The 15,000-nt window shown below is 43.1% G+C and overlaps 1 protein-coding gene across 1 annotated transcript in view; it reads right to left on the reverse strand.

The window, feature by feature from the left end:
- Window positions 1-11,616, reverse strand: part of LOC138958109 (glutamyl aminopeptidase-like) — a 55,830-nt gene extending 44,214 nt beyond the window's left edge. Inside the window, exon 1 of the mRNA XM_070329171.1 lies at window positions 10,919-11,616. Within this exon, the coding sequence (XP_070185272.1) occupies window positions 10,919-11,559 (641 nt within the window). The 5' untranslated portion in view covers window positions 11,560-11,616. The remainder of the gene's footprint in view (window positions 1-10,918) is intronic.
- Between the last annotated feature and the right edge of the window lie 3,384 nt (window positions 11,617-15,000).

Consider the following 15,000-nt stretch of genomic DNA (forward strand, 5'->3'; position numbering starts at 1 on the left):
ACTCCGTCACTCACTCGCCTAAGGGTGCCATCATTTCATGGTTACGTCACGCAGAGTCCATAGGTCAGTCTAGTGGCTGGCTCAGGGCATTCCTGACATGACCGCGAGTCTTTATGACGCTAGTGTAGGCTGCCATCAGATGGCTAGCGATGCCGAGACTGCGGCTGCCCGGACACACTTTATGTCTTACACCTGTTGGTTGATGCTCAGAGCGTGTTAAGAAAACAAGTCTTTCTCTCGAGTTTCTCGAGCACTGGACGCGTGAATGCATGTACGGCCATCATTAGAGGTTTAGTATTCCAAATCAACTTTCTTTCTCAGCAACATGCAATGCAAAACTTTACAAGCCTTGAATATCATATGTTAAATCAATATGGTTTGTTGAATAAATCCATTTTTTTAGTCGACTTAGTTGCTTCTCATTCCGAATTTGCCTTCGTTGCAAAAGGAAAGACAAACCAAAAACAAACTAAAACCAACCAACACCAACCACAACATCAACACAACTACAAACCAACCAACACCAACCACAACATCAACACAACTACAAATCAACCAACACCAACCACAACATCAAAACAACTACAAACCAACCAACACCAACCACAACATCAACACAACTACAAACCAACCAACACCAACCACAACATCAAAACAACTACAAACCAACCAACACCAACCACAACATCAAAACAACTACAAACCAACCAACACCAACCACAAAATCAAAACAACTACAAACCAACCAACACCAACCACAAAATCAAAACAACTACAAACCAACCAACACCAACCACAAAATCAAAACAACTACAAACGAACCAAAACAAACACACACAGACCTAGATACTCGGAAACACACACACACACACACACACACACACACACACACACACACACACACACACACACACACACACACACACACACACTATAGACACAATGCATGGGAAGTTTGCGCTAACTTGACAAAGAAACCCTTCGCCGTAGCTTCCCCACCCCCCCCCCCCCCACCCCCCCCCCCCCAAGCCGAGATTGTCCTGAGAAAGTCACCTCACTGCTGGAACTTAGTTGGCCCCTTTTCCCTTTGCCATTAAAGAGATATTTTCCTCCTGGAGACATTCTTTTAGCCAAACACTAGTGAAATAGAATATATAGTGCGGTTGGCTTGTTTTCCCCTCTTCTTCCTATTGCTCTCAAGGATACTGTTTGCGCCTGAAGACATGCTTGTTTCTTTTAGCCAAAACACCAGTGAAATATAATAATAATAATAATTGTCAGTAAGTACTGGTGTCACATGACTGATGTGAACCAGTTGATTGGCTAATGGCGATGCGCTAAAACTGTTAGCGCACTCTTGGAGTGCGCTAACTTTTCCACAGAGCGTATTCTTCCGCCCTTTGCCTAAGCGAGACTGTGCTCTAATCCTCAGAATTAATTAATGACATGTAGCTTATATTTTCCACAATACCAAATGACCATGCATTTCCTGCTTCTCAATTAAAGCAGAAGTGGGTTTCTTTTCTGACAGATTGCATGTGCCTGTGCCACAGTGCCACTGATCTAAAAATAGAAGCCGCTGTGTTTCATCTCATTTTCGCCGACTTGCATAGATTCTTCTCATATGCTGTGTTGGCGGCATGTAGTTTATCATCCACATTACCAAATGATGAGTTAGTATACAATTCCCAGCGGCTAGCAGAAAACACAAGTGTTATTCCGATAACGTACCAGCTAGACCAGTTTGGAAGACTGACTCGATCGACTCTGTCATACGTAGCAGGCTACACTGAAATACGACTGCATCAGTTCAGTAAATGAATGGTTTCCGAATTATTATTTCAAGGCAAGAACAATCGTAATCGAAAACGTGTAGGGTTCAGAACGTTCTTACCATATATATAAGACTTATTAACAGCCTGCCTCATGCGTGCAGACTCAGTGCAGACTGCAGTGGTTCGATTGCCCTAGCCTAGCACTAGCAGACGACATAAACCCCGCTCAGCAAATTAACATGTTGGGCAAATGTGAACGAAAAAACGATGGGGATATAATACGTGTAGGGTTCAGAGCATTCTTACCGTTCATATTTAGTATCAGACTCCCTGATGAGAGAAGATACAACACGAGAAATATGCCACATTTATTTTGAAAATGTGCTAACCGTCGAGTCCTTCGAGTCAATTCAAGGGGAGTCACTCCGCACAGTCAATCCGTCGAAGCTCGACTGGAGGTTTCGAATCGCAAATAACGAAGAGCACAGTCCTTTCTCCGAGTTCAAATGAGGTATCTCTGAAAGATCATCACTGTTCAGCTTAACGCTATACTGGAATTTACCAACAGAAATTAAAATGCGTGTGACGAAAGCACGACACACTTGAGACACCCCACACCAAAGTAGTCTTCCTATACACGACCTAACCACACAGTTATGCCTATTCAAATGCGCGTAGCAAAATGTGCGTTTGGAATCTTCTTTTTTCTATGGCGGTACTGACAATATCGTTATTGAAACAATCCCAGTGCACTAAGGGATTTATAGAGCAAATCTCGAAAATAATTATTGAACTCAGCGCTATGCGCTTCGTTCAATAATGAATTTTCTCGATTTGCTCTATAAATCCCTTAGTGCACTGGGATGTCTCAATAACTTAAATAATAATAATGCATAATATTTATATAGCGCATGTATCCAGGGTTTAACCCTGCTCAAAGCGCTGTACAATCAAAATACTACGACAAGATGACATCATTTAACGTGCAATCACACACATATCAATGAATAACACACTTGTTGTGGAGATCGCTAGATACCACTGGAATCGAATGGAAGGATAAAGAACATTATAGAACTTACTTTGATTAAGTGCGCAGTCACTCATGACGTAAGCGTAGACGCTCATCGAACAGATGGAACTGTGTAGATCTAACCAGATTAGTGTCGATGTTTCCCGAATATTCTCGTATGTCCATTAACTATATAAGTAGGGCTGCGCACACGTATTGTTGTTCTTTACCAGTCTTGCACTTGTTCTTTCTTACACTGTGCTGAGAGATATTGTCACCGTTGTTCCAGCTGTTAATAAATCTACAGAACCTATACAAATCGTTGTGTCTCCTTTGCGACTGAGAGTGACGAAAGGAAAAACACGACAACTGGCGTCGCCGACAGTTATTTCCCTTGTCTATTCGGAGTGACTTATTACTGCAAAATGACGGAAACAGAGCAGCTGATAACGCTTTTAAGGGAGCAGTTGGAGCAACAGCAACGCCAACACAAGGAAGATATGGAGCAACAAATGCACCAGATGCAGATGATGATGAAAGTGTTCAGTGGTGCCGCAGCTTCTGCCAGGGAGGAAAGCTACGACGATCCGAGTGCTTCGAATCGACGTTTTCCCATTACTACACAGGCAGCTGCAATCCCATCTTTTGTTGCGTTTGATGCAACATCGGAACTGTGGCCTGACTACTGGTCAAGATTTTGCACGTTTGTGGTCGCCAACTCCGTGCCGGAGCAGCGCAAGGCTCAAGTTTTCTTGACGAATCAGACTGCTACGGTCTACAAACAACTGGCAAATCTGGCTACTCAGCAAAATCCGCCCAAGGACATCAACAGTTTGACAATGGACGAAATTGTCAAATTCATGAAAGAACAGTTCGACCCGAAACTCTTCATAGTGCGAGAACGTTTCAAGTTCTGGAGTGACATGAAACGGAAGCCAGGCGAAACTCTCCAGGAGTTAGCAGCGCGCATACGCCAAGACGCCGCTACCTGTGACTTTCCTTCGATCAAAAACCCACAAGACGAAGCTCTGAGACAGAGATTCATATGTTCTGTCAACAATGAGGCTGTCTTAAAGGCTCTATTCAAGATCAAGGACACAGAGCTGGATTTCGCACGTGCTGTCCAAGTCGCGATTGAGACTGAAGACGCAGCGAAGGTTGCCAAGGAAACTGTCTACGGTTCCAAGACCATGCCAGTCAACAAGGTCCACCAGAACAAGACTACGGGTCCACGAAAGAACCACAAGCAGTCTAATTCCACAGACAGGAAGTGCTACCGATGTGGAAAGGCCCACAAAGCAACAGACTGCCCCTACAAAGACGCCAAATGCCGATACTGTGACGTCACAGGACATTTGGAAGCTGTCTGTAGAAAAAAGCAACATCAGAATCGGGAACGACATTCCCAGGCTTCCGTGAAGAGAGTCACGAAAGCGGAGCTTGTCAACGCGATCCTCGGTGAAGTTCCCCAAGATACTCCTAGGTTGGATGTACCCATAACAATCCAGGACCGACAGTTCACCATGGAACTGGACACCGCAACTACAGGAAATTTTGTTTCTCTTCCGGTCTGGAGACAACTAGGAAAACCGAAGCTGGATGACGTCACACATCGTTACGAATCTGCCAGCAAGCACGACCTGCCCGTGCTGGGAACTTTCATGGGCCAAACCAAGGATCCAGTGACTGGTAAGCAAAGCTCAATTCCGTACATCGTCACCAAGATCCCTCATCTGAATCTGCTAGGACGCAACGCAATCCAGACTCTGGGAATTTCTGTGGACAATGCTCTAGGACTGAGGAGCATAGAGAGTCGCGCTAAGAGTGAGGGTGCAAAACCTACGCATCCAGCGACCTCCAACGCGCCTTATGCTGCCCTGCAACGAGATTGTCACAGACTGTCTGATAAATTCCCAAATCTCTTCAAACAAGAATTGGGATGTCTCAAGGACTTCGAACTGGACGTGAAGTTCAAGTCTGATGCGAAGCCGGTTTTTCACAAGGCACGTCCGGTACCTTTCGCTCTTCGTGATGACCTCGCCAAAGGCTACGAAGAAGGCATCGCCAAAGGAGTCTGGAAGCCAGTCCAGTTCAATGAATACGGAACGCCAGTGGTACCAATTCGTAAGGCACAAACCTCGGGCACCCTGAAGCCCAAGCTACGGATCTGTGGTGACTACTCAGTGGGCATCAATGATCAGCTTGAAGATCACCGTCATCCAATGCCACTCCCAGAGGAACTGATGCAGAAGCTAGGAGGTGGATTCGGATACACCAAGATCGATCTTGCTGATGCCTACAACCAGATCAAGCTGGCACCAGAGAGTCAACGCAGGCTAGCCCTCAGCACTCACCGTGGGGTACTCCTGCAGCAACGACTTCCTTTCGGGATAAAGTCAGCACCTGGTTACTTTCAAGAGATCATGGAAAACCTGACCTGTGATCTACCTGGTGTTGCCGTCTTCCAAGATGATATACTCGTCAGCGGGAAGGACGCCAACGACCACCTGAGCAATCTGGAACGTTTGCTCACTCGTCTGAACGACAAAGGACTCAGATGTCGTCGTGAAAAGTGCGAGTTCGCACAAGCCTGTGTGGAATACCTTGGACATACCTTATCGGCCGAAGGGATCTCCAAAGGATCGAAGGTCGAGGCAGTTTTGAAAATGCCAGCCCCTACGGACGTCTCAAGCTTGAAGTCTTTCTTGGGCTCAGTTCAGTTTTACGGGAAGTTCATCCCTAACCTGGCCAGCATGGCAGAGCCGCTCTACCGCCTGACGAAGAAGGCGAACCCCTGGAAGTGGGGAGATGAGGAACAGGCAGCATTTGAACAGTTGAAAAATGTGCTTTCCTCGGATCAAGTTCTGGTACACTTCGATCCAAACAAGACTTTGGGACTAGCTTGTGACGCGTCCAACGTTGGAATTGGAGCAGTCCTATTTCATCGCTATCCAGATGGAAGCGAGCGCCCAATCGCCAACGTGTCCAAGACTCTCACGGCTGCAGAAAGGAACTACAGCAATCCAAGGAGGCATCCAAGTCTCAGATGACTCCAGACTTGAAAGCTGTCGTCAAGGTAACCAGACAGTACAAGGCCGGAGATCCTGTGTATGCTCTCTACCATGGACCTCGCCGAGACAAACAACCCCGATGGGTACCAGCAGTCATCAAGAAGTCTCTGGGTACTCGCTACTTCAACGTCATGGTCATTCCTCATGGTCCAGTATGGAGACGACACTGGGAACAGCTACAGCCACGCTACACCACTGAGGAAGACAATGAACCTGGTGAGGAAGTGGACACTTCTGAACTTGTAACAGATCACCCCATGGAGATCTTGGAAACTGTGCCACAAACTCGGAGACAGACCAAACCCAAAGGTACTCCATCCGTTCCAGAGTATGGACCAGACAATCTAAGACGGTCAAAGAGAACACGCAAACCCACAGAGAGACTTTGCTGTTGATGCTTGAGGAGTAGCATCAGTTTAGGTGGGGAGGTGTTGTGGAGATCGCTAGATACCACTGGAATCGAATGGAAGGATAAAGAACATTATAGAACTTACTTTGATTAAGTGCGCAGTCACTCATGACGTAAGCGTAGACGCTCATCGAACAGATGGAACTGTGTAGATCTAACCAGATTAGTGTCGATGTTTCCCGAATATTCTCGTATGTCCATTAACTATATAAGTAGGGCTGCGCACACGTATTGTTGTTCTTTACCAGTCTTGCACTTGTTCTTTCTTACACTGTGCTGAGAGATATTGTCACCGTTGTTCCAGCTGTTAATAAATCTACAGAACCTATACAAATCGTTGTGTCTCCTTTGCGACTGAGAGTGACGAAAGGAAAAACACGACAACACTGCTCTATAAAACGTCATCACAATCACACACATATCAATGAATAACACATTGCTCTATAAAACGTCATCACAATCACACACATATCAATGAATAACACATTGCTCTATAAAACGTCATCACAATCACACACATATCAATGAATAACACATTGCTCTATAAAACGTCATCACAAACACACACATATCAATGAATAACACATTGCTCTATAAAACGTCATCACAAACACACACATATCAATGAATAACACATTGCTCTATAAAACATCACACACATATCAATGAATAACACATTGCTCTATAAAACGTTATCACAAACACACACATATCAATGAATAACACATTGCTCTATAAAACGTTATCACAAACACACACATATCAATGAATAACACATTGCTCTATAAAACGTTATCACAAACACACACATATCAATGAATAACACATTGCTCTATAAAACGTTATCACAAACACACACATATCAATGAATAACACATTGCTCTATAAAACCTTATCACAAACACACACATATCAATGAATAACACATTGCTCTATAAAACGTTATCACAAACACACACATATCAATGAATAACACATTGCTCTATAAAACGTTATCACAAACACACACATATCAATGAATAACACATTGCTCTATAAAACGTTATCACAAACACACACATATCAATGAATAACACATTGCTCTATAAAACCTTATCACAAACACACACATATCAATGAATAACACATTGCTCTATAAAACGTCATAACAATAATGCGGCTGGCTTCGTTTCCAGCTGTTCCTCTTGCCCTTCTAGTGACCTTTTTCTTCTGAAGACGTCTGAAGGTCTCTCTGACGTATGTAGGATTTATAAATCAATTCAACAAATACTGTACTTTCTTTATTTGATGTTTAACGTCGTTTTCAACCACGAAGGTTATATCGCGACGGGGAAAGGGGGGAGATGGGATAGAGCCACTTGTCAATTGTTTCTTGTTCACAAAAGCACTAATCAAAAATTTGCTCCAGGGGCTTGCGACGTAGTACAATATATTACCTTACTGGGAGAATGCAAGTTTCCAGTACAAAGGACTTAACATTTCTTACATACTGCTTGACAAAAATCTTTACAAAAATTGACTATATTCTATACAAGAAACACTTAACAAAGGTAAAAGGAGAAACATAATCTGTTAGTCGCATCTTACGACATGCTGGGGAGCATCGGGTAAATTCTTCCCCCTAACCCGCGGGGGGAAATACTGTACTTCGCACGTTGTACGTACAGGAAACAACCATGCTGTTAATTGTTCGTATATGTCCAAGTAGAAGTATGCTCTTCTAACTGTTAAAAGCCTGGACACAGATCTATGGTGTTCGCAGGATGGTTTACAAGAGAAAAATGCCCCCTTTAAGTTAGCAGAATATAATTATTGTGGGAAGGTTGAGAGGGGGTGGGTTCTGTTTTAGTGTCAGACGGCAATGTTTTCAGGCTGTTAGGTGACAGTGTGGGCTCTGATGGCTTGGATGTTGCAGTAAGTGTGCGTGGGTGCTGCATTAGGCCCCAAAAAATAATAGGTGTGGTTACGGTAACATAGCCCCAAAAAATAGGGTAGGAAGGTAGGCAATCACTTTTTTTTTTTCTCTAATGTGTACAAATAAAACCTACTTGACAGGGAAATAAGTGTGCGACTCGGGCGCTTTCGCTTTCATTGCGTTTTCTGCACTCGTTTTCTTGTGTGTGGTTTTTTGTTGTTGACAAATGTAATAAAAAGTTAAAGGGTCGGCCCCTAAAAATAGGGTAGGTCGGGTTACCGTAACCACACCTTTTTTTTTTTAGGCATTAACACTGACGGGGTGTTTATGTGAGGTTTACGGTCTGTCTGGTTACAGTCTTTGGTATTACCATGCAAATGTAATGTAGGATATCTTATACCAGATCGCTGTTTCTCTAATTGTGTCTCTGTCTCTGCCTCTGTCTCTGTCTGTCTCTGTCTGTTTGTGTCTGTCTGTCTGTCTGTCTGTCTTTCTGTCTCTCTGTGTGTCTCTCTCTCTCTGTCTCAGTCTCTCATTTTCTCTCTCTCTCTCTTTTCTCTCTCTGATAGACCTGATTGTAAATAGTTTTAAGCATGGAGCTTGCCATGTGGACCCAGAAAGAAAAAGAAAACTTGCAAAATCAGCTGAAGAGGCTATAAGCAATAATAACCCACCAAACAAACAACTCTCTCTCTCTCACTCTCTCTCTCTCTCTCTCTCTCTCTCTCCCCCTATCTCTCTCTCCCCCTATCTCTCTCTCTCTCTCTCTCTCTCTCTCTCTCTCTCTCTCTCTCTCTCTCTGTTGGGACAGGTTGTAAGATTAGGCTTTGCCTAAAACCTCTATCCTTTGGTAATAAAGTTCAGTTTCAGTTTCAGTTTCAGTTTCTCTCTCCCTATCTCTCTCCCCTATCTCTCTCCCCTATCTCTCTCTCTCTCACTCTCCCTATCTCTCTCCCCTATCTCTCTCTCTCTCTCTCTCTCTCTCTCTCTCTCTCTCGTAGTGTTTTGTTTGTTTGTTTCAGTGTATGTTTGTTGTTCCGAGGACAGATTGTAAGAAAAGGCCCAGCCTTAAATCTCTGTCCTTGTAAAATAAAGTTCAGTCTCAGTCTCACTCTCTCTCTCTCCCTCTCTCTCGGCCATTTAAAGATAAACATTAGATGCATCAGAACCCCTCCAAATGGAGGGGGAAAATGTGATGTAGCTGATATATATGCTTACGCTGGTGTATCAGCTTACATATTGATTCTGATCTGAGTGAATCTGATAACGGTGGATGCATTTCAATAACACAGCAAACCTAACGTGCATGCACACACGCTGCTGTTGGTGCGAGCGGTAACATCTCGGATCAATAATAATAATAATAAAGTTCTTCTCAGAAACACGTTCTCTTTGTATCGCATGAACCCCGCACATAAACGTGACAGTTTGAATACAAGTTTCTCACATGCAGACAAGTAATTACGTTTTACAGCTCCTTCAGACGGAAACAGGATGTCCCCCTCATTCTCGTCTCGATTTCTATTCTAACGCAAAAAAATAATAGGTGTGGTTACGGTAACATAGCCAAAAAAAATAGGGTAGGTAGGTAGGCAATCACTTTTTTTTTTTTAACTTTTTTTTCTAATGTGTACAAATTAAACCAACTTGACAGGGAAATAAGTGTGCGACTCGGGCGCTTTCGCTTTCATTGCGTTTTCTGCACTCGTTTTTTTTGTTTGTTTTTTTTTGACAAATGTAATAAAAAGTTATAGGATCGGCACCTAAAAATAGGGTAGGTCGGGTTACCGTAACCACACCTATTGTTTTTTAGGCCTAACGGAAAGCATTTTGTCAAAACGTCACGAATGGTCTATATAAACGAGTAAAACGCAAAATCAAAGAAACAAAAACAAAACAAGAACATACAGATTTCAGACTTTAAAGTATGAAATGCGAAGGGAAATACCTGGATTGAAGACGGAAATGTAGAACAATGGAAGGCGATCTTGATTATCAGGTTTTGAAAAGGTGGGAGTAATACAATGTGAGTAAAATTACTGGAGTTGTGAAATTATGAGAAAGCAGTTGTAATTGTCCAAGTGTGCTTTTCTGTTATATGATTCTGTCCTTTTGGTTGGGTGATGTCCTATAATGTACAGCATATACATGTAAAAAAAAAAAACTGTACAAAAAGAGAATAAAAAAAAAAAAAAACAATTTACTGGAGTTGTGAAATTATGAGAAAGCAGGGTCTTGAAAGGAGGCAGGAAGATCTTACATTGTATGTCTGTGTGAGTGTGTGTGTGTGCATGAAGGGGACTTTCAAGGTGGGGGGGGGGGGGGTTAAACATTTAAATAAGGTGATCTTAACTTAGGGCCGTGGGGGGGGGGGGGGTAAGAAGGGGGAACCACTATACAAGTAGACGACAGGGATCCCCAACACTCTATGCCCCTCACGTTTAACTCATTGTCTCCCAGGTACGGATATGTCCGTACCCACTCATATGGCTCTATCTGACCAGGTACGGATATATCCGCTCAGACTGTTAGCTTCAGCCGCTTCCTGTAACGTCAATCTAACGCCTGCATTCCAGTGTGTTGATGAACAGTTGCTACACAGTCACTACAATTCTGAGTAACCTGCTGCAGCACAGCTGGTCTCGGAAAAAAAAACCTTGGTCAACATAGGTGTAGTAGAAAGTGTTAACTGAGCAGGCGTTAAAAAAAAAACATGTATTAATCCCCAAAACTCACCTCGTCTCCCCAGTCTTGGAGTTGACGTAGCTGCTTTTGTAGAATCCCACAATGGACTCGGTGAGGGAGCCAGAGAACTGCAAATGGAGGCCGACAACCGTGCCGGCTTCCATGTCGCTCTTCGTTTCGACCACCAGGAACTGGTTCTTCGCCTCTTCAAAAGTCCTGGCTACTTCCAGTGCTTCTTTCGTGTCCGCTTTGACCACCTTCACATCGTGAATGGTCAGTTTATACACGTGGATCAGCAAAAACCGTGTCGTCTGCTTCACTTCAACGTCGACCGTCTCATTGCCGTAAAACGTACCGTGGTCGCCGTAAAAGTCTGGGTAGAGGGTGATGTCGTAATGGAGGGGGACTTGGTATTCAGGTAGTCGGAGGGACAGCCACGGCTTTGCTGCGATTTCTTCAGGGGTGGGTTCTCGGGTGGTGGTGGGGGCTCGCACCCCGGTGCTCTGACCTTGACCCCCGGATAAACCTTCGCTCACGGTTGATCGGTTGCCGAGCGTGACGGTCTGTGAGTCTTCAGAGTCGTTAGCGTTATCAGTGGCATGCCACACCAGCACCCCTACGAGGATGGGGATGGCCACGAAAAGGAAAGCCAAGAGGTAGAGAAGTCGCCTGTTGATCTGTACCGTACTCATCTTTAACAGCGTCTGGTCTGCTCGCACAACAAACTACACTCTCTCTTTGGAGATAGCAAGCACTGAAACAAAAAACAAAAACAAAAAAGACAGGTAAGAAAAAGGGGCGAGTCCGACATAGAAGAATGCTTTTTTTTCAGGGATTGGCTCACAGAAGACAATATAACGATAAAAATGTACTCACCATAAAACAGCAACATGAACAAATACAATTTGTTTTGTTCATGTTGCTGTTTTCTGATGAGTACATTTTTTTGTGATCGTGTTCCTCTCACATTACATAATTTTGTAATTTTTGAGTTCTCCCTATATAATTCCTTAAATGCACATTGTGTTGCAATCCATACAATGTAATTCTGTATCTTATATGATTGAATTTTTATTTTTTATGTCCGTCTGTCTTTATGTGTTGTATAAAGGACAGGTTGGAAGAATAGGCTTTGCCTAAAACCTTTATCCTTTTGTAATAAAGTTCTGAGTCTGAGTCTGAGTCCCGTGTTCCATTTCTTCTAGACAAGACGAAAAAGAAAATATACAAAAAATTCCCCAAGTGCAGAACCTCCCTCTCCACCTTGTTAATCATCATACATATGTTCAGGCGTTTACATGAGATAAGAGTAGCTTTGAACTTTGGTACGATACTGGGCAACTAACAACAGGCTGAATTTGTTCTGTGCAAAGAGAGACATCGTTGTGGAACGTATTCCGTTATTGGCGTCAACATCAATTCAACGAAAAATATAATAGGGCAGTACAACGGAACCCCCCTTTTAAGACCCCCCCCTCCCCCCCCACCCCCAATTCACGATCTCTCCCCATTCCATCTCACACGGCATAAATAAATCCCTGAGCCTTGAATATGTGCGCGATATAAATTGCATAAAAAAATTAAAAAAATAAAAAATCCCTGCGCTTAGAACTGTACCCACGGAATACGCGCGATATAAGCCTCATATTGATTGATTGATTGATAAGACCATGCTTTTTTTATTTTTTATTTTTTTTATTTTATTTTATTTTTTTAAGATTTTATGTTCATATATACTCTGTAATGTTACACCTCATTTTAAGACTTCCTCCTTTTTACGACCTGAATTTTTCAGGTTTCTTAGAGGTCTTAAAAACCGGCACGGTTGGCCTATTGGTAAGGCGTCCGCCCCGTGATCGGGAGGTCGTGGGTTCGAACCCCGGCCGGGTCATACCTAAGACTTTAAAATTGGCAATCTAGTGGCTGCTCCGCCTGGCGTCTGGCATTATGGGGTTAGTGCTAGGACTGGTTGGTCCGGTGTCAGAATAATGTGACTGGGTGAGACATGAAGCCTGTGCTGCGACTTCTGTCTTGTGTGTGGCGCACGTTATATGTCAAAGCAGCACCGCCCTGATATGGCCCTTCGTGGTCGGCTGGGCGTTAAGCAAACAAACAAAAAAAAGAGGTCTTAAAAGAGAGATTCACTGTACAGGAAGAATCCAGACTTCTGTGGTATTTGTTTTTCTTCTCTTTCTGTCAATATAAAGATGCTCTTATCTAATGTAAACGCCTGGACAGGTTGTTGTGATTTATGCAATCGTTTGGCATCGGGGAGGATTGTAGCTTTACAGAAACCAGAAACACGACACAGATTCATGTTTCCAGCGTCCGTGTACACCTGTTGCTTCAGCAAATATGCATGCTTTACACACGTGTGAAGATATGGTTTGTTTATGACATGGGTGGTCTCTCTCTTGCGTATTTACGATAATCTGGTATATTTCAGCTAAAACATTTCATATGTCACAAATATCTAAAGCGTGTAACATATGACATCGTGTATCTTATCCTTCCTGTAGATACTGTATATCTTTTTTTGGGGGGAAAACAGCACAAAAAAAGAACACATTTTAAATCTAAAGCTCGCGGGTTTATGTCGTTTACTTCTTAGACAACGTAAACGTCTTTTAACTTATTTGCTTGAAAGCTTATTTGATTTGTAATCTTCTTTCCGTACTACCTGTCAGGTGCTCTTATTTGAAATTTTAGTTATTGTCGATTACTCGTTAACCTCTGATATTCTCTGACTTACAGGAACAGTTATCGTATCGTCTACGTCAAGTCCTTTCCCCCTTCTAAGCCTAAGTTCATGCTGTTTGCTTCAATATATATATATATATATATATCCTAAACCGCTTAGAGCCTATGCCAAACATATAGGGTGTCTAAAAAAAAATTACCCAAAGAAGACATTGAAACATCAGTACCGAGAAATGGAAAAATTAATATGTAAGCTAATACACTATTTTACCCCAGACCAATAAACCTACAACAACTGAAGGCAAACATTGTCAGAGAAATCCAGAACATCCCACAGGAAACATTCCCCAATGTAATGAACAATATGGCAATGAGGATGCAGTCTGTCATTAGAGAACGGGGTGGCTACATTGATCACGTGGTGTGAAGAAACAGACGATCTCAACTGAAAGCTGTGAACTGGGGACAAAACTTCTATGTACTGACTACAATATCACGCAAAAATGATTTCAATTAAGGTACTGACTTGTCTGTAGTATTGAAAGAAAATCGGGTACTTTGTGTTTGAGACACCTTGTATATATATCCTAAACCGCTAAGAGCCAATGCCAGGGCCGGACCAAGTTCGTTTGAGGGGGGGGGGGGGGGGGGTTCCAACTGAAGGCAGGGGTCCAAAGTCCACTTTTTTTTTTCTCTGGATGGCCAGGGGGGGGGGGGGGGGGGTCCGGAACCCCCCCCCCCCAGATCCGGCCCTGTATGCCAAACATATATTGTAACGTTTAATCATTACCGTCCCCCTCCTCTACCAGTATGCTCAGGTTTTTATACACAAACCCTCTGTTCGATCATGCATGTTGTTTGTTTCTGTAATCTCTTACACCGCTCTTTGCTGATGCCTAAAAGCTATCGTTTCAATTTATCTTTATCTACCACCCACCCATCGCAACGTCCCCTTTCACTGTGCTCAGGTTATATGTTTGTTATTTGTGTAGGTTAATGTTGTTTTTGACTCTCGTTATCCGCTTATATAGCTATTCTGATGGACACGTGGGGGAATTCGGGGGCTGTGATTGGATTCTTTCTTTCTTTATTTGGTGTTTTCAACCACGAAGGTTATATCGTGACGGGGAAAGGGGGGAGATGGGATAGAGCCACGTACTTGTCAATTGTTTCTTGTTCACAAAAGCACTAATCAAAAATTTGCTCCAGGGGCTTGCAACGTAGTACAATATATTACCTTACTGGGAGAATGCAAGTTTCCAGTACAAAGGACTTAACATTTCTTACATACTGCTTGACTAAAATCTTCACAAAAATTGACTATATTCTAAACAAGAAACACTTAACAAGGGTAAAAGGAGAAACAGAATCCGTTAGTCGCCTCTTACGACATGCTGGGGAGCATCGGGTAAATTCTTCCCCCTAACCCGCTG

Source organism: Littorina saxatilis, linkage group LG2, assembly GCF_037325665.1.
Source record: "Littorina saxatilis isolate snail1 linkage group LG2, US_GU_Lsax_2.0, whole genome shotgun sequence".
Taxonomy (NCBI): domain Eukaryota; kingdom Metazoa; phylum Mollusca; class Gastropoda; order Littorinimorpha; family Littorinidae; genus Littorina; species Littorina saxatilis.